The 20,540-nt window shown below is 48.6% G+C and overlaps 1 protein-coding gene across 1 annotated transcript; it reads left to right on the plus strand.

Moving 5' to 3' along the window:
* The first annotated feature begins 8,049 nt into the window (after nucleotides 1-8,049).
* DNAJC28 (DnaJ heat shock protein family (Hsp40) member C28) lies at nucleotides 8,050-12,584 on the plus strand. Its single transcript, XM_008274935.5, has 2 exons — nucleotides 8,050-8,363; nucleotides 9,837-12,584. The coding sequence occupies exon 2, from the start codon at nucleotides 9,880-9,882 to the stop codon at nucleotides 11,023-11,025; it is 1,146 nt and encodes a 381-aa protein (XP_008273157.3). The 5' UTR covers nucleotides 8,050-8,363; nucleotides 9,837-9,879; the 3' UTR covers nucleotides 11,026-12,584.
* Nucleotides 12,585-20,540: the final 7,956 nt, after the last annotated feature.

Raw genomic sequence — 20,540 nt, forward strand, 5'->3', positions numbered from 1 at the left:
AGGTGCAGGGGCCCAGGGAGTTGGACCATCTTCCACTGCTATCCCAGGTCACAGCAGAGAGCTGGATCAGAAGTGGAGCAGCTTCACCTGCTATGCCACAGTGCTGGCCCTTTGTCTTGTTCTTGGTCAGAGAGGAAAGCTTCTCCTCTTTCACTATTAAGTGGATTTCTGTAGATGCTGTCTTTCAGGGTGTGGAGACTCCCTTGTGTTAGATCTGTTGAGTGCTTTTAACCATGAAAGAGTACTGGAGTTTGTGAAAAAAAAAATATTTTTTTTTCCTGCATCAACTGAAATGGTCGTGCTTTTTCCCTTCATCCTATTAATTTGGTACACGTTACATTATTATTATTTTTTTACAGGCAGAGTTAGACAGTGAGAGAGAGAGACACAGAGAGAGGTCTTCCTTCTGTTGGTTCCCCCCTCAAATGGCGCCACGGCTGGTGCTGTGCCAATCCAAAGCCAGGAGTGAGGTGAATCCTCCTGGTCTCCCATGTGGGTGCAGGGCCCAAGCACCTGGGCCATCCTCCACTGCCTTTCTGGGCCACAGCAGAGAGCTGGACTGGAAGAGGAGCAACCAGGACGGAACCGGCACTCCAACTGGGACTAGAATCCAGGGTGCCGGCCCCGCAGCCGTTGGATTAGCCTAGTGAGCCACAGCACCAGCCAGTACATTACATTATCGAATTATATGTTAAGCCATCCTTGCCTTCCTGGGATAAGTCCTACTTGACCACGCTGTATAATCCTTTTAGTGTGCTACCCAATTCACTTGTTGCTGAAGATTTCTGCATCTCTATTTTTAAGAGACAACAATCTATAGTTTTCTTTCCCTGTGATATCTTGGTGTCAAGGTAATACTGATCTCATAGAATGAGTTAGGAAATGTCCCCTCCTCTTCTATTTTTCTTTTTTCTCCACCCACCTCCTCCTAACAAATAGGACTTCACCATCAGAGCAGAGAAATTTGCACTACAAATCAAAGTAACTAGTGTTTATCCTACCAGTTTTGTGGATCGTCTCATCTGTAATTAGAATGAAGAAATTATAAGTGTGTGAGTGTATGTGTGTTGGCACACACTATGAGATTGGCAAAATTAAAATGAAATTACTACTGTGTTATCAAGGATGCAGAGTAGCAGGTATTTCCAAATATGCTGGCTTGCAAACTGGCTCTTCCTTTTTTTTTTTTTTTTTGACAGGCAGAGTGGACTTTGAGAGAGAGAAGCAGAAACAAAGGTTTTCCTTCCATTGGTTCACCCTCCCACCCTCCAAATGGCCGCTGGGCCGGCGCACTGTGCCGATCCGAAGCCAGGAGCCAGGTTCTTCTCCTGGTGTCCCATGCGGGTGCAGAGCCCAAGCACTTGGGCCATCCTCCACTGCACTCCCGGGCCACAGCAGAGAGCTGGCCTGGAAGAGGGGCAACTGGGACAGAATCTGGCGCCTCTACCGGGACTAGAACCGGGGTGCTGGCGCCGCAGGCAGAGGATTAGCCTAGTGAGCTGCAGTGCCGGCCTGTTCCTTTTTGAACATTATTTAGTGATGTCTATTTTTTTCAGGAAACACAGTGAATGATGTCCATGGTTGTACCAACAGAACCATATGGTTCTTCCCCAGGCTACGAAGCTACAAAACATGGAATGTTCCCTCACTTACTGCAATAAGTTCCTGTAATTTTTTCCTTATTTTATTTATGTATTTATTTTGCATCATAAATACTGGCTGAAATGAACCATTGAGATTTTCGGAGGTTATCAAGATCCTAAAGTTTGTGTGAATTAGTCTTATGCTGAATGTGTCCTTTTCTTTTTTAAAATTATGTATTTGAAAGGCAGAGATAGAGAGAAATCATCTATCTGCTAGCTCACTCCCCAAATGCCTTTAACATCCAGGGTTGGGCCAAGCCAAAGTCAGGATCCCAGAACAGTCAGGGGCTCCCCCACGGGCAGCGGGCTCAACCACTTGAGTCATCGCCTGCTGCCTTGCAGGTGCTCATTGGCAGGAAGCTGGATGGGATGCAGAGCCGGGACTCAATCCCAGGCAATCCAGATAGGGATGTGGACATCCCAAGGACACTCGAAACACCCACCCAAACACCCCCCTCCACCCCACCCACCACCCCGCCAACGTGGCCTTTTAAATAGGCACTTTATTAAGTGTGCTGGCTTCCTTGTATCTTTGTCAGGTTAATGGTTTGGAAGGGAACATTCTCATTTTCCTTAACAGCAGAAATTTTTTTTTATTCCATGGGAATATTTATTCACATAATTTTGCTTAATACATTTCTTTCTATATAAGACTGAATTTAAAAGACTCTATAACATTTTCAATTACAGTAATGACACATTAATAAATTATAAACTAACAAAATTATCATCTTCAGCAGCAGAATTTTACCCCGTGCCTGCAGAAGGGACTTATCTTGACAGTTGACTACTTTGATAAACCACTTCGCATTGAGAATGAGACAGACGCCACCACACCCCTCTCCCAACCTTGGCAAGGCACCGGGTGAGGACGGTGAGCAGCTGGGTCGTGCAGCCAGCTTTCACCTACAGTGTTCAGACTTGGAGTGCGTTTGGAGGCAAGGCAGGGAGAAGGAGGGATGGAGAGGTTAAAAAAACACTTGCCTGGCCCGGCGGCAGAGGAGCAAGATGTATGCTGGCAGCTTTTTTTTTTTTTTTTTTTTAAGATTTATTTGAGAGAGAGAGAGAGAGAGAGAGAATCTTTCATCCACTGGTACAGCCTCCATATGGCCCCAGCAGCTGGGGTTGAGAGGAAGTAGGACAGTCGGGTCTTGAACTGGCACCGATATGGGATGCTGGCATTGCAGGTGGAGACTAAAGCTGCCACACCATAGGGCAGGCACCATGCTGGCATCTTTTAAGAAATTTTGCTGGAGCCGGTGCTGGGGCACAGTGGGTAAAGCCACACTGCCTGCTGCACCGGCATCCCAGATGGGTGCTGTTCGAGTCCCTGCTGCTAAACTTCTGATCCAGCTCCCTGCTAATGCAGCTGGGAAAGCAGTGGGGGATGGCCAAGTGCTTGGGTCCCTGCACCCACCTGGGAGACCCCAAAGAAGCCCCTGGATTCTGACTTCTGATTGGCCCAGCTCCGGCCATTACAGCCATCTGGGAAGCGAACCAGCAGGTGGAAGACCTCTCTCTCTCTCTCTGCCTCTCCTTCTTTCTCTGTGTAACTCTGACTTTCAAATAAATAAATAAATCTTTTTAAAAAAAGATATCATGATGGCAAAGTGGGCCTCAGTCCATCTGGGGTCTGTGGGTAGATTCGTTATTACTCATGGATCACAGCCTCCTGTGAAGTGTCTCAAAAGAGTCTGGGGTTAGGATGTTAACCACACGGGTGAGAGTTGAACTCTGAGGCTGTGCCTAGGGTCTTAGGGGCTGATCCGACCCTGACATCACTCTCTTAGTGAAATATTCCTTAGCAAGGAGTCAACTTGTAATCTTCAGAATGAAACCAGACTAACCACAAGCCGAGGGGCAGAGACTGGGACCTGATAAGCTTGATATCAAAGGCACTAGAGATAAGGGCTTAGTTCAAAAGTGTGGATTCATTGCAGAGCTGTGGAAGCACAAAGGGCAAGGATTACTTTCACAGGGTCACAATTCTTCTTTTTCTTTTTTTTTTTTTTTTTTTGACAGGCAGAGTGGACAGTGAGAGAGAGAGACAGAGAGAAAGGTCTTCCTTTTGCCTTTGGTTCACCCTCCAATGGCCGCCGCAGCTAGTGTGCTGCGACCGGCACACCGTGCTGATCCGATGGCAGGAGCCAGGTACTTATCCTTGTCTCCCATGGGGTGCAGGGCCCAAGCACCCGGGCCATCCTCCACTGCACTCCCTGGCCACAGCAGAGAGCTGGCCTGGAAGAGGGGCAACCGGGACAGAATCTGGTGCCCCGACTGGGACCAGAACCCGGTGTGCTGGCGCCGCAAGGCGGAGGATTAGCCTTGTGAGCTGTGGCGCTGGCCAGGGTCACAATTCTTGAGGAACTCAGTGAATATTTAACATAACCATTGAGGGGGCCGGCGCTGTGGTGTAGCGGGTAAAGCTTCCGCCTACAGTGTCAGCATCCCATATGGGCGCCGGTTCGAGTCCTGGTTGCTCCACTTCCGATCCCGTTCTCTGCTATGGCCTGGGAAATCACTAGAAGATGGCCCACGTCCTTGGGCCCCTGGACCCACGTGGGAGACCCAGAAGAAGCTCCTGGATCCTGGCTTCAGATGGGTGCAGCTCTGGCCGTTGCGGCCAACTGGGGAGTGAACTATTGAATGGAAGACCTCTCTCTCTCTGCCTCTCCTTCTCTCTCTGTGTAATTCTGACTTTCAAATAAATAAAAATTAATCTTAAAAAGAAATAACCATAAAATAAAGGCATTTTAAAAGTATCAAATCTATTTTCCACTCAACAACACAATGATTAGGATTTGTTTTTAACAACTGTCTACCATGTTTATGGAGGAAACCTGTTGCAAAATGCTCAACTGTATTGTGAGAGAACAGAATCCTAAGATGTTCTAAACTGGGAAGTTTCACATATATCTAATCCAATATACATCCATTTAAATCTTTCCTTACGTGAAAGATTATTGATGAACTTGAGGTAGTAACTGCTACCTTGGTGCAAAATGATAGGGATTTAATCATGTTGATTTTAATCATGTCATAACCTTAAACATTAACTGAAATAACAGAGAGAGAGAGAGAGAGAGAGAGAGAGAGAGAGAGGAATTCCATCCGGCTCTTCCATGTGCATGGCAGGAAAGTACTTGAACCATCACCTGCTGTTCTGCTGTTTCCCAGGTGCAGTAGCAGAGTGCAGGATCAGAAGCAGAGGAGCCGGGATTTTACCTGGCACTCCTGGTATGAGATGCCAGTGTCCCAAGCGGTGGCTTTTACCCACTGCATCACAACCCCACAAAGGTCCACCTTGCTAAATTTAATCTTTGAAGTAAGTCTATGAGAGTACTTCAGAAAGCTAGTGAATAAATGAAATTAAACAATGTTTTGATCCAAAGTTTTTAAAATTCATGCATAGTTTTTCCCGTAATGCCCAGGTTTTTTAAAAATTATTTTTTAAAGATTTATTTTTATTTATTTGAAAGTTACAGAGAGAGGTAGAGACAAAGAGAGAGAGAGAGAGGTCTTCCATCTACTGGTTTGCTCCCCAAATGGCTGCAATGTCCAGAGCTGAGCTGATCCAGAGCCAGGAGCCAGGAGCTTCTTCTAGGACTCCCACGTGGGTGCAGGGGCCCAAGCACTTGGACCATCCTCTGCTGCTTTCCCAGGTGCATTAGCAGGGAGCTGGATGGGAAGTGGAGTAGCCAGGACTTGAACCAGTGCTCACGTGGCATGCTGGCGCTGCAGGCCAGGGCTTTAACCCGATGTGCCACAGTGCAGGTCCCAGTGCCCAGTTTTTGAATTTCTTGTATTCATAGATGTTTTTGCACTGGGGCCAGCATTTGAAACAGTGGTTAAGTCAGCACTTGGGATCTCTGAGTGTCTGCTCCCCAGTACAATAAAAACAAATTATTTGCAGCACTCTGACCTCTGAGCCCTATTTTCCTTGGCCTTGGTGACGTCCCTCTGTGTCGCCGTGAAGGACATCAGGACTATCACTGAAAACAGAACACCATGCTGCTGCTTAGATAACACTGTGTCGACGTTCAATTTGCAGTATTTGATAACAGTGAGGAATGTCCTTGTTTTGAAGAAGGGAACTCTAAAAATCTGAAGGTAAAGGGACCTGAGCTACAGGAGCAACTTTAAACGACTCAGAAAAAAAGCGTATTTACGGACAGAGAATGGGAAAGCCAAGTCATACCCGTGGCGGGGGAACAGAACCGTGGCAAAGGCCGTGGTCTTCTAATTAAACTTGTTGCTACCTGACATGATTCGCGCTGTGGTGGAAGCCTTCCCAAGGTCAGAAGGGAGGAGTCCGTCATCAAGAATGAAATGTGGTTGTTATTTGCTTGCCTGGATTCCTGCTTGTGAGCAGAGGGATGGTGTTAACCCTTGCTAGGCTGGGTTAAAATCGTCAGTAACTATGTACACATGTGCAGTATTGTATCGGCTTCTGTGGCTGCCATGTAGTATTGGATTATCCAATCAGATGGAGCCGTCCAAGTAAGGGAGCCGGTGAAGCCACTGCCAGCAACGCCGGCATCCCATATGCACGCTGGTTCGAGTCCCGGCTGCTCTACTTCCAATCCAGCTCTCTGCTGTGGCCTGGGAAAGCAGTGGAAAATGGCTCAAGTCCTTGGGCCCCTGCACCCATGTGGGAGACCCGGAAGAAGCTCCTGGGTCCTGGCTTCAGATCTGTGCAGCTTTGGCTGTTGTGACCATCTGGGGAGTGGACCAGTGGATGGAAAACCTTGCGCACTCTCTCTCTCTCTGCCTCGGACTCTGTAACTCTGCCTTTCAAATAAATAAATGAATGAATTTTTTTTTTTTTTTGACAGGCAGAGTGGACAGTGAGAGAGAGAGACAGAGAGAAAGGTCTTCCTTTGCCGTTGGTTCACCCTCCAATGGCCGCCGCAGCTAGTGTGCTGCGACCGGCACACCGTGCTGATCCGATGGCAGGAACCAGGTGCTTCTCCTGGTCTCCCATGGGGTGCAGGGCCCAAGCACTTGGGCCATCCTCCACTGCACTCCCTGGCCACAGCAGAGAGCTGGCCTGGAAGAGGGGCAACCGGGACAGAATCCGGCGCCCCGACCGGGACTAGAACCCGGTGTGCCAGCGCCGCTAGGCAGAGGATTAGCCTAGTGAGCTGCGGCGCCGGTGAACGAATGAATCTTAAAATACTCCTCTTTGTTCATGGCTCAAGTTTTTGGATAAAAAATTCCACCTGGGCCTTTGATGCAAGCATAAATTATAAAAGACTACTTCCTACTAAAGGCCTTGATGGGAGCCGGCACTGTGATGTAATGGGTAAAGCCAGGTACAGCTGTGGCCTTCAGTGCCGGCATCCCATACTGGCGCTGGTTCGAGTCCCGGCTGCTCCACTTCTGATCCATCTCCCTGCTAATGTGCCTGGGAAAGCAGTAGAAGATGGCCCAGTCCTTGGGCCCCTGCACCTGCGTGGGAGACCCAGAAGAGGTTCCTGGCTCCTGGCTTCGGATCGGCACAGCTCTGGTCGTTGTGGCAATTTGGGGAGTGAACCAGGGATAGAAGACCTCTCTCTCTCTCTACCTCTGCCTCTCTGTAACTTTACCTTTCAAATAAATAAATATTTTTTAAAAAAGATTTATGTATTTGAAATACAGAGTTAGAGCAACAGAGAGGGAGAGCTCTTCCTTCCGCTGGTCCCTTCCCCAAAGGGCAGCAAGACGGACCCGGGCTGGGCCTGGGGAAGCCGGGAGCTTCTTCTGGTCTCCTGCGTGGGTGCAGGGGCCCAAGCTTGGGCCATCTTCCGCTGCTTTCCCAGGCTCGTCAGCAGGGAGGTGGATCGGAAGTGGAGCAGCCGGGACTGGAACCAGGGTCCACACGGGACCTGGCTCTAACCGCTGGGGTGCAGCGCTGGCCCCCCAAGTTTGTCCATGCTTACTGCTCGTCACTCTGAATCAGAATTCACAGCTCTTCGTGCAGCTACACAGACGGTAACTGACCAACATGCGTCTCCGAAGCCGCGAAAGGCCAGCCCCTACTTCTGGTACTTGGTGAGGTCCTCACGGACCGAGTTTCTGAGCCTGGGTTTCCCTTCAGCAGCTCGGGGAGCCCGGGCGCCCCTCTCTCCGCGCAGGGGAACCGCGTCTGCAAACCCGGAAGAGCCTGTGTGGGTCCCTTTCCGGGAACCGGCTCTCTTCAGCTCCCCAAGACAAGTTCACCCTCCGAACCACAAAGACCTCAAGCGTCTCAAACACTCCTGCCGCCAGCACACTGCGCAACAACCCCCAACAGGTACCAGCCTGCCCGCGGCTGCGCTTTCGACGCCTCCACGTCCCTGCCAGGAGGCGCAGCGCGGAGGCCGCCGCGCGCCGCTCCTTCCTGCGAACTACATCTCCCACAATTCCAATCGGCCGAACCACCTCCGCTCGGGGGTCGGGAGGGGGTGGAGCTGCTTGTCCCGGGGCAGACCGGAGGCTCACGACGTGGCCCGCCGGTGCCCTGCCAATGTCTTAAAAGAGGTTATCAGTTTCTCTGGCAGAGCAAGTTATTTGTCCCAATCAGGTACGATTTTTGCCTTCTGCACCTCTTGGCGTCCCCTCTGTAAGACGGCAGATGGTCGCGTCCAAGGAAGGCGGCGGCCGCCCGAAGCGCCTGGGGGGCGAAGGGCCGGGCGCGTGCGCATGCGCAGAGGCGGAGCCTGGCCGGCGCCGTGGAGCCCCTTCCCCTAGCCGGTGAAGGTGAGTCGGAGGCCGGGCGGGGCGTGTCCGGGTCGGGATGGACATTCCCCGGCTGGGGCCGCAGTAGGCACAAGCACCCGCATCCCGGCCGGATCTAAACGCCCTTGGTCCCAGCTCACAGAATAAGGGTGCCTGGGAGCTGCTCTGACGTTGACACTGGAGAATCCCGATTCCGGCGAGGCCGCTCGCGTTCACTGCCTGCGTACCCTCCAAGTCGTTCTTCCCTCCCAGACCGTGGTAGTGCTGGTAGTGCTTGGTTTTCCCAGCGCCCAGAGGTTCCTGCCTGACGACCGGCGCGTCGCTTGGACACTTGACTCTGTTCCGTGCAGTGGCCAGACTAGGTGCATACCGTGCGAGGCTCCGTGTCGTCCGAAAGTCTGCTTTGTGAGAAGACCCTTGGGCGGTGGAGACCGTGGTCCGCTGCCTGAGCAGTCTTGGTGCTGGTGGAGTTTCTAGACAAGCCCCAGTCCTCACATTTGCTTACATCTTATTTATTTATTTATTTATTTATTTATTTTTAATTTGAGGGGCAGAGTAACAAACAGAAGGGAGAGAGAGGTCTTCCATCCATTGGTTCACTCCCCAAATGGCCGCAACGGTCAGGGCTGGGCCAGGTGGAAGCCAGGAGCCTGGAGCTTCTTCCAGGTCTCCCACGTGGGTGCAGGGGCCCGAGGACTTGAGCCATCTTCTGCTTTCCCAGCCACAGTAGCAGGAGCTGGATCAGAAGTGGAGCAGCCAGGACTCGAACCTGCGCCCATATGGGATGTGGCTCTCGGACGGAAGCTTAACTTACCATTGTTACGGGACTCGGTTAGGTTGCTAAGCCGTGAGGACCTACATTAAAGCGCACAGATTAGACTGGATGACCTCTGAACTTGCCAGCTCTCAAATTCCGTGGTTTGTGAGTAGAACCCGGATTACATCACAATAGGAATGGTAAACATCCTCACTTGCCATTCATTGAACACGAGTGAGGTGCAGCTCTAAGAGTTTTGGTGATGGGCCGGCGCTGTGGGGAAGTGGGTAAAGCCGCTTTTTGCCTACAATGCCAGCATCCCATATGGGCACCAGTTTGAGTCCCAGCTGCTCCACTTCTGATCCAGCTCTCTGCTCTGGCCTGGGAAAGCAGTAGAAGATGACCCAAGTGCTTGGGCCCCTGCATCCGTGTGGGAGACCCAGAGGGAACTCCTGGCTCCTGGCTTCGGATCAGCTCAGCTGTGACCATTGCGGTCAACTGGGGAGTGAACCAGCGAATGGAAGACCTCTCTCTGTCTGCCTCTCCTTCTCTCTCTGTGTAACTTTGGCTTTCAAATAAAATGAATAAATCTTAAAAAGCGTTTTGGCAACAGCCTTAGAAAACACCACTCCTTTTGGACTTGGAGTTTCACATCCTGTCTTTTCCCTTATCGCCGAAAATAAGAAATGAACCTGTAATACAGCTGTGTTCAACCTGTATTTGTTGTCGTTTTATAGATCATTGCTAGGAAGAACTCTGGGTACAGTAACAGCGTGCGTGATGATGGCTCAGATCCTAAGATCTCACCTGATCAGTGCTTCCGTAATTCCTAATCGAGTGAAAATGCATCCAGATCTTTGTCTCATTCAAAATAGAATGATGTCGACCCATAAGTCCAAAAAGAAGATCGGAGAATATTATAGGCTGCTGAACGTGGATGAAGGGTGCTCTGCAGATGACGTCAGGGAATCTTTCCGAAAGCTTGCCAAGCGATACCATCCAGACAGCGGCTCTGATACCGCTGATTCTGCCACATTTATAAGGATCGAAGAAGCTTATAGGAAAGTGCTTTCCCATGTGATAGAACAAACAGATGCCAGACAGAGTAAAATTGAAGAAAAAGCCGAAGAAGAAGAAGAAAAATTCAAATATAAGACACCCCAGCACCGGCATTATTTAAGTTTCGAAGGCATTGGTTTTGGGACTCCGAGTCAACGAGAAAAACAGTATAGGCAATTTAGGGCAGACCGAGCAACTGAGCAAGTGATGGAGTATCAAAAGCAGAAACTACAAAGCCAGTATTTTGCTGACAGTGTGACCGTTAGAGATGTAAGACACAGCAGAGAACAAAAGATAACTCAAGCAATCGAGCGTTTAGTGGAGGACCTCATTCAGGAATCAATGGCGAAAGGAGACTTTGACAATCTCAGTGGGAAAGGAAAACCTTTAAAAAAATTTTCTGGCTGTTCATATATTGATCCCATGACTCACAACCTGAACAGAATATTAATAGATAATGGATACCAACCAGAGTGGATTCTGATGCAAAAGGAAATAAAGGATACCATTGAGCAACTCAGAGAGGCAATTTTAGATTCCAGGAAAAAGCTTGGAAATCCAATGACACCGACTGAACACAAACAGTGGGACCAAGTTTGTGAGCAGTTTCAAGAAAACATCAGAAAACTAAACAAGCGAATTAGTGATTTTAATTTAATTGTTCCCATCCTGACCAGGCAAAAGGTCCATTTTGATGCACACAAAGAAATTGTCAGGGCCCAGCAAGTATATGAGACCCATATAAAAGCGAAAGAAGTCGCAGATCAAAATTCAAATCATACCAGTCAGGGAGAAGGAGAGAAAACACCCGGACTGAAGACTGGTCTTTTTAACTGGGTGAATCTGTGGAAATTTATTAAAATATGACCATTTAGATGTTCTCTGTCACAGTATTGTCCGGAATAATTTTCAGTTATACTGACATCAATATTGAGGCTGAGAGCTGTTGCTATAACATGAGAATTTGAGAACTGTGTGCTTTGTACTTTTCACAAAACCAGTCACATCCCTAGTGGTGTATGGGGGGGAGCTGTAACAGAGTAAGATTCTCTGAGGATAGCAGGAAAGGAAGAGAATGTCTAATGAAAACAGTTTAATCCATTTCAAGGTCTAAGTGTCAGTCATCAGAGGCGATGAGCTAGGGCGGGAATTCAGAGAGGATATTCCAGAAGTCTTAGTGCAGTTTTAAGTTTTGATTACTTAAAAGCACTTAGCACTTGTCATTTTTAAACACAGGTACTTAAGAAAACCTAAATGTGTATTATCAAAAGTCGCCAAACTGGAGAAATAGATGTAACCCATTAAACCTTGAAATGTGTTTTTTTTTCTTTTTTGCAAGTTTACTAAATTTCTACTCCTGCACTTGTTAAAGCAGGAAACTGTTCCAAGACTTGTGGGATATCCTTTGTATGAGAAGAATGTTAAGATCAGAAAGTTAGCCTTGTGGAGTTGCTGCACTCTTCTCTTACAAAGGTCTTTTCTGGGTGCTGAATGAAAGAGAGGTTGTAGGTTGTGCTTTTTCCTGTCTACCTTATGATCCGTCAACTTGTGAAACTGGTCAGTTAGTTGACTTGGCAATTCTAGAAATAATAGAGTCTGCTGTCTACTTTCTACAGAGTTTGAACGTGTTGTCTGACCCCTCACTTGGGATCCTAGTCCTCCGTGGCTCCGTGGAAGCCTGAGATGTCCCTCCCAGCTTCGTCGCTGACCAGAGATTGTAATGTTGGGTTTCCCCAAACCTACTCAAGCCTCCCTGTGTCTTCAGTCAGCCTCCCCAGGAGCTCTTGTGGCAATATGAAATTTATAACTTGCTCTCTTAGGGGCTCAACTTCCTATCTTAGGCAATCTTTCTTGAACAGAGACAAGACATCTGGGTTTTGTGCGTTTGCGTCTTTGGCAAATAATGAGAAACTGACGTCCGTGAGATTGTCGTGCCGCCTGCACTTGTAGAACACCTGACTTTTTAGATGGGAAGATTGCTTTTCTGCAGAACGGAGACCTGGAAGGGGGTGGAGGGTGGTGAAAGGAGCTGACTTGTCCCCTCCCTTTCTGGAGCACTGTGGTGTAGAGGTGTGGGAGTTGTGAGCCTTTCTGCCTAGGTGACGGGGTGTTCACTGGCATATCATTGTTTATCTTCTATAATGATAGACAATGCAAATAAAACAGTGGACAGTGTGAAATGCAGCTTGGTAATAGCTATAGCTCCAAAACATTTTGGAAGGCTGCAATTACGTGAATCTTGTTAAAGGTAGAAGTTAGAAGAGGCCTTGTTTCATTGCCGCAGTATAATAGAAATGAAATCATTTTCCGTATTGGACAATTGGAAGGTAAGGTTACCAATGAACTTCAGAAAATTGCTTATTTCAGCACGATGCACTTTATATTTGTAAATGTCTATATTAATAAAGTTAATGGTTTTTCAATGATTCATTGTTGTACAACTAATAGTAATAATAACCATATTTTTGGCTGACCACTTAAGTAAATTTAATTTTTTAAAAAGACTTATTTATTTGAAAGAGAGAAATCTTCCATTTGTTGGTTCAATCCCCAAGTGGCCACAATAGCCAGGGCTGAGCCAGGTTAAAGCCAGGAGCCTGGAACTCCAACTGGGTCTCTCATGTGGGTGGGCAGTAACTCAAGGACTCATCTGATGCTTCCCAGGTGTATCAGCAGGGAGCTGGATCAGAAGCAGAACAGAGGGGACTTGAACAGGTGCCCATATGGGATGCTGGCACAGAAGACAGCGACTTTACCCACTTCATCACAGTGACAGCCCTGATTTATTGCATTTCTAAACTCACTAATAGGCACAAATTAAACTCTGCCTGGTTTCCAACCTTTTCACTTTTTCCATCTCAACACCTCATTCCTCATACTGTGACATCAGGACTCCCAACACCCTGAGGCTAGGACCTCAGATCACTGTGGCTTCTCATTCTCACATGTGTGCCTTGATTTACAGTGTTTTTTTTTTTTAATATTTATTTATTTGAATGGCAGAGTTACAGAGAGAGAAAGGGAGAGACAGACAGGTCTTCCATCTGCTGGTTCACTTCCCAAATGGCCACAGTGGCCAGGCTGAAGCCAGGAGCTTCATCAGGGTCTCCCAGGAGGCTGCAGGGGCCCAATTATTTGGACCATCCTCCACTGCTTTCCCAGGTACATTAGCAGGGAGCTAGATCAGAAGTGGAGCAGCCAGGACTTGAACCAGTGCCCAGGTGGGTTGCTGGCACTGCAGGCAGGGGCTTAATCTGCTGCATCACAATGTTGGCCCTAGTTTATGGTTTTTCTTTTTTTTTTTTTTAAGATTTTTTTTTTTTATTCATTTGAGAGGTAGAGTTACAGACGGAAAGAGGGACACAGAGCAAGGTCGTATATCCACTGGTTCACTCCGCAAATGGCCACAAAGGCCAGAGCTGGGTTGATCCGAAGCGAGGAGCCAGGAGCCTTTTCCAGGTCTCCCAGGCACGTGCAGGGGCCCAAGCACTTGGACCAATCTCTACCACTTTCCATTGTTACGAGAGAGGCCCACTCAGTGTGGGGAGGCGTCCCACCTTGTATGTCCTTCTGAAGTCCTCAAAGGTACAGGTGTCATGCTGGCACGCAGGTGGGACCCCTCACCACACTGAATGGGCTTCTCTCAACAATGTCAAGGTTACTGGGTTGTATTCAGACACATGTGTCCTGCTGAGACCCGCGCTTACGGGGCCTGGAGGACAGTGAGCAGGCAGGACAGCTGGAAGCTGACTAGTGTTGCCGCGGATGCTATAACCCAGCGGTGTGCTTGTGGCTGCAGTGTCTTCTTACTTAGGGTGACTTTCCCGTGATCTAGCAGGTTTTCCCGGGTAGACGGTTTTCATTTCTGGGCAGAGTTGGGGAGTCTTCACCTCCCTTAGCTTTGGGACTTTCCAGAAGATTAATGTACAGTCTATTCAGGGCAGAATATCAGTGACTTGGGCCTGGGAGACACAAGCCCAGTGACTTAATGAGTCTTGGGAAGGGTTCCAAAGTGGTCGATTTCCAGTCAGGATTTGTGTGTTCCATGACAGTAAATTTTCTTTTCTTTATTTTTTTAGGCTTTATTTATTTATTTGAAAGGCAGAGTTACAGAGAGGCAGAGGCAGAGAGGTCTTCCATCACTGGTTCACTCTCCAAATGGCTGCCAAGGCCAGAGCTGGACCGATCTGAAGCCAGGAGTTTCCTACCTGTCTCCTACACGGGTGCAGGGTTCCAAGCACTTGGATCATTTTCTACTGCTTTCTCAGGCTGTAGCATAGAGCTAGATCGGAAGTGGAGCTGCCAAGAATCAAACTGGCGCCCGTATGGAATGCTGGCAGTGCAGGTGGCAGCTTTATCCACTACGCCACAGCGCTGGCCCCAGTAAATTTTCATTTAGCATCATAGAGTGAACTACATTGACTTGACCCCAAAAGGTAAGTGGGGGTACATTTCTCACAGGTTGCAGGTTATACTTTTGGAAGTTGATTGGTTACAAACAGCTTCAGAGACAGAGTATACTGAAAAGAAGGCTATGGACTAATTTTGAGGGCATTTCTGGGAAGAGATAAGGAATGTATTTATAGAGAACAAAGGTGGCTCCAGAGAGCTAAGTGGCAACAGACCCCGTGTGCCCATCACTCACGTCAAAGTAGCTGGCTGCATAGGACTGATGGATGTGTTGAAACACTCCTCAGACTGGGCTTAGTAGGTGTTTCTCTTGGATGCATTCCTGGATTGTTTTAAAGATTTATTTATTTAAGTCAGAATTATAGAGAAGGAGAAGAAGAAAAGAAGGAAGAGAGAGAGAGGTCTCCCAGTTGCTGGCTCACTCCGCAGATAGCTGCAGCTGTGCCAGGCTGCAGGCAGGAGCCAGGAGCTTCTTCCAGGTCTCCCATGCGGGTGCAGGGGCCCAAGCACTTGGCCATTCTTCTGTTGCTTTCCCCAGGCCATTAGCAGGGAGCTTGATTGGAAGTGGAGCAGCTGGGACTCGAACCGGTGTGCATGTGGGATGTTGGCCCTGCAGGCAGTGGCTTTATCCACAGTGCTGTCTCCCTTTTTCCACTTTCAAAGACCCTTTGTGATCACATTGGGCACGCAAAGACAACCTAACATCATCTATTTTAAGGTCAGCTGATTAGCAACATTAATTTCATTTGCAACCTTAGTTTCTCTTTGCCATATAGTGCAGCATATTTATAGATTCCAGGGATTGGGACATGGATGTGGGTCATTGGCCACCACAATGTTCTTCCTACACACACACACACACACACATACACAGAGTGTCTTTCTCAAAAACACATAATATAGCTGCTCTTCTATACCTTTTTCTTCACTTTCCTATTAGTATATCTTCTAGATATTTCCAAATCATCAAATACAGCCTTATGTCATTATTTGTTAGGCCTGCATGGTATTGTATGCTCTCAGTGAAATTAGAACTCACCAGTACTGAGCCAATGAAGTAGATAGTAGTGTAAATAGCAGCACAAGGTTATACAAAGAAAGACCACAAGGTATGGAGAGGGAAGGATGTGAGCTGAAGTTATCACGAGTCGTGGATGAGATATGGCATATGAAGGAGACACCAGGCATGAGGTACAGAAGGTGATATTAGCTCACACGTTTTGACCACTTTCTTTGCATTAAGTGATTTAATCCCCATAACGAGTGTATGAATTGGTACTCATTTTTTTTAAGATTTGCTTGTTCTTATACTTTTAAAAATTTATTTATTTATTTGAAAGGCAGAGTTATAGAGAGGCAGATGTAGAGGCAGAGAACTATTCCATCTGCTGTTCACTTCCCAGATGGCCACAACAGCCAGAGTTGGGCCAATCTGCAGCCAGGAGTCAGGAGCTTCTTCCAGGTCTCCCACATGGGTTCAGGGCACCTAGGACCTTAGCCATATTCTACTTCCTTCCCAGGCCATAGCAGAGAGCTGGATCTGAAGTGGAGCAGCCAGGACTCGAACCGTCATCCATATGGGATACTGGCGCTGTAGACCGGGGCCTTAACCCACTGCACCACAGCGCCAACCCCTGTACTTTTTTTTTTTTTTTTTTTAGAGATTTTATTTATTTGTTTGAAACACAGTTACAGACAGAGGGAGAGAGAGAGGGATTTTTTTTTTTTTATGATTTATTTGAAAGGCAGAGCTACAGAGAGGCAGAGGCAGAGGCAGAGAGAGAGGTCTTCCATTCACTGGTTCACTCCCCAGTTGGCCACAATGGCCAGAGCCGGGAGTTAGGAGCTTCCTTCAGTTCTCCAATGTGGGTGCAGGGGCCCAAGCACTTGGGCTCTCCCAGGCCATAAGCAGAGAGCTAGATGGGAAGAGGAGCAGCCAGGACACAAACTGGCACCCATATGGGTGCTGGTGCCACAGGCGGAGGCTTGGTCCGCTATGCCACAGTGCTGGCCCCCAAGATTTGCTTATTTATTTGAAAGGCAGAGTGCCAGAGAGAGAGAGAGAGAGAGAGAGAATCTTTTATCCACTGGTTCACTCTCCAAATGGCCACAACAGTCAGGCCTGGGCCGGGCTGAAACTAGGACCCCAGAACTCCATCTGGGTCTTCCATATAGGTGGCAGGAGCCCAAGTACTTGGGCCATTTTCCAGTGTCTTCCCAAGCACACTAGCAGGGAGCTGGATCAGAAGTGGAGCAGCCAGGACTTGAACCTGTACTCTGATATGGGATGCCAGCATTGAAAGCAATGGCTTAACCCACTGGGCCACAGTGCCAGCCTCCTATATTAACTCTTTCTAAGAGACAAGGAGGAGTCAGTGTTACGGCACAGTGGGTTCAGCTGCTGCCTGTTACTCCAGGTGCTAGTTGCACTTCCAATACAGCTCCCTGCTAGTGTGCCTGGAAAAGCAGCAGAAGATGGCCTAAGTACGTGGGCCCCTGCTACCCACACAGGAGACCTGGATGCAGCCATTTAGCGAGTGGGTCAGCAGATGGAAGATCTTTCTCTAACTCTTTCTGTCATACTGCCTTTCAAATCAATCAATCAATAAATCAATCTTTAAGGGGAAGAAAGGGAGATGTGAAAACTCAGGTATAGAGAGGTCAGTTGACACCTTGGAGCTTACTCTAGGATGTGGCAGCGGTGAGATTTGAACCCAAGTTGTTTGTGGTTGCTCTGATCCCAGATTATTATTATTTTTTAAGACTTATTTTTATTTATTTGAAAGACGGAGTTACAAAGTGCAATGACTGGGGCTGTGCCAAGCTGAAGCCAGGAGCCCAGAGCTGCTTCTTGGGTCTCCCAAGATAGCACATGGGCTATCGTCTGCTGCTTTCCCAGGCACATTAGCAGGGAGCTGGAGGAAGTAGAGCAGCTGGGACTTGAACTGGTGCCCATACGGGATGCTGGCATTGCAGGATGCAGCTTGACCACAGCACCAGCCCCAAGATTCCTGTTCTTACCCACAAGCTACTCGATGCTGTTGGCGGGGAGGAGACCAGAACAGAGTTAGCAGTAATGGCAGCTTTTGGAGTGGAGACTCAAGAACTCCATTGTCTGAGGTTCCTGGACCTGTTTTCCAGCTGGGCTCTCATTCTTGCCAATTTCCCATGAGGTCCTGAAGCCCCGACTGCCTCTGGAGCTGAGGCCAGGTGATGCCGTGGAAAGAATGAGGTTTGGAGTGAGAGAGGTTCCACGGAGACCCAGGCTTTCTCAGTCTCCAGCTGTGCGACCTGCCTGAGCTTCAGGGCTCCCATCTGGCGAGTGAGCAGATCCCCACTTGCAGGGCTGTTGTATTCCTTAGATTCCGTGAGCTGCTGGTAGCAGGCTGGGGTCCTGATGAGTAAGTGAGCCGTGCCCGGTGGAGGGGCAGGGCTGGCAGGCCTGCTGAACTGCTTTGCCCCAGTGCACTGTGATGTTGGTTGGCCTCCATTCTGATTGGTCGGTAAGTGCGTGCTAACCTAGCTGCTAAATGCTTGAACATCACATCTGATCACAGGCATCGAGGAGGTGGTGCCAGGCATGCTTGTGTTTGCAAGGATGAGGAATTCAGCCACAGTGAGGAACTGTTCCGTGTCCTGTTCCACTGAACGTTCATGTGGGTGAAAGACCTGCTTGTCATCATCCGAGCCTAGAGTGGCATTATATTCTACACATAAAAGCAACATGGTATTTGTGTGAAATACAATACACAACAATGTGTCCATAAATACAGCTAGTGTAAGCATTTGTGAGAAAATTGTGTTTTCTCTTCTTGGGAATTTTACTGAGAGTCGCACCCCATTTCTGAAAAGTATCACAGCATCACTACTGGCACTGCGGCGTACGGTAGTTAATCAGGTTGCATTCCTAAAGCTACACAGCTAGAGCACTTCCCGTTCGTGGTGGTCAATGAATGAATGTGGAAGAGAGTAGAGATCCCTTTGAATATTACTAAATAAGTGGGTCTGGCGGCCAGCCTTCAAGATGAACCCTGATGATCCCCACCTGCCAATCCTGATGGGTTGGTCTTTGTGACCAATGGATTATAACAGAAGTGATGACATGATAAGTCACTTTATTTTTTTTTTTAAACTTTTTTGAGAGAGACAGAGACAGAGCAATATAGAGAGCTCCTATTTCTGGTTCACTCCGCAAATTCCCACAATGGCTGGGACTGGGCTGGGCCCAAGCCGGCAGCAGGGAATTCAGTCCAGGTCTCCCACGTGAGTGGCAGAGACACAGCTACTTGAGCCATCAATGCTACCCCCAGGGGGTTGGCATTAACAAGAAGCTAGAATTGGAAGCCATGCCAGGAATGTTAGCTGACACTCCCACATGGGGTGCAGGCATCTTAACATTCTCATTGTCTCTCTCTCTCTCTCTCTCTGAGTGAAGCCAGTTGCCATGTGTGATACTGTGAATTTCATGTTTGGTCTTCATCTATATTTCCTGGAATAAGACTTCCTTTTTTTTTAAATTTTTGGATAGGCAGAGTGGACAGTGAGAGAAAAAGGTCTTCCTTTACTGTTGGTTCACCCTCCAATGGCTGCTGTGGCCGGCACATCGTGCTGATCTGAAGCCAGGAGCCAGATGCTTCTGGTCTCCCATGCGGTGCAGGGCCCAAGGACTTGGGCCATCCTCCACTGCACTCCCAGGCCACAGCAGAGAGCTGGCCTGGAAGAGGGGCAACCGGGACAGAATCCGGCACCCCGACCGGGACTAGAACCCAGTGTGCTAGTGCCGCAGGCGGAGGATTAGCCTAGTGAGCCGCGGCACCGGCCAGGAGTAAGACTTCTAAAGTCCTTGTAATCTCTGAGGCAATAGATATTCCTCTGTACTAATGAGCTGACATGCTGCCGGTGGCCCTTAGGTAGCTATGGGACGGGGATTGGTCAAGGGAAATACAAAGGCAGGATTAGAGGGTGGATTTTTCCCTCCAACTTCTGGGGAGGGAAGACTGGCTGAAGGTTAAGCTGATCACCAACAGCCAAGGGACGAATCATGCATGGCAATGAAGCTGCCATGGAACCCACAGGACAGGGTTCAGGGAGCTTTTGAGCACGTGCAAGCTTCAGGGGGGTGAGCAAGTCCTCACCCCCATGCCGAGGGGAGGGTGCACCCCACTTCCTCGGGGACAGGAGTTCCCGTGCTGGGATCCCACAGGGGATAGGACCTCGTCCTGTGCACCTCTTTATTTGGCTGCTTATTTGCATTCTTTAGAATTTCCTTTATAATAAACTGGTAGACACAAATACAGTGTTTCCTGAGTTCTAGGAGTTGCTGTAGCAAAATTGAGCCTGAAGAGGGATCATGGGAACCCCAACTTGTAGCCTGTTGGTCAGAAGTTCCAAAGGCTGGGACTTGTGACTGGGTATGAAGTGGGCGTGGTCTTGGGGACTGAGACTCCCCCTGTGGGAGCTGCCACTTTCTCCAGGTAGATAATGTCAGAACTGCATTGGGTTGGGGGCGCCCACCAGTTGTGGCTGCAGAACTGATGGTTGCTTGCCAGCAGGGAGAAACCCTCACGTCTTTTGAGGTCACAGAAGTCTTCTGTGTTGACTGTGGTATGACAGCAGAGGAGAAGTGGTTGGCTTTTCCCACTCAGCATACCGTGTGGAGAGGGTCGTGTGGCAAGGAACTGAGGCCACCAGCCATGGTCCCCATGAAGGAGCTTGGTTGGAAGCAGAGCCTCCCGCCCCAGCATTCAGATGATTGCAGTCCCCAGAGCTTGAGGACGAGCTCCTGAGAGACCCTCAACCAGGACAGCCGACCCAACGATGAGACAAATATTTGATGTCTTAAGTTGCTAAGTTTTGGGATAAATAGCAATAGATAACCAATGCAGTAGACATATATGAAACTCAGTGATCTCATAAATTCTAGCAATACATGTTTCCAAAACATTTCATGTGCACTATTTTTCTGGTATAGT

The sequence above is a fragment of the Oryctolagus cuniculus genome, chromosome 4 (assembly GCF_051225735.1).
Source record: "Oryctolagus cuniculus isolate XC-2025 breed Fujian yellow rabbit chromosome 4, ASM5122573v1, whole genome shotgun sequence".
Classification (NCBI taxonomy): domain Eukaryota; kingdom Metazoa; phylum Chordata; class Mammalia; order Lagomorpha; family Leporidae; genus Oryctolagus; species Oryctolagus cuniculus.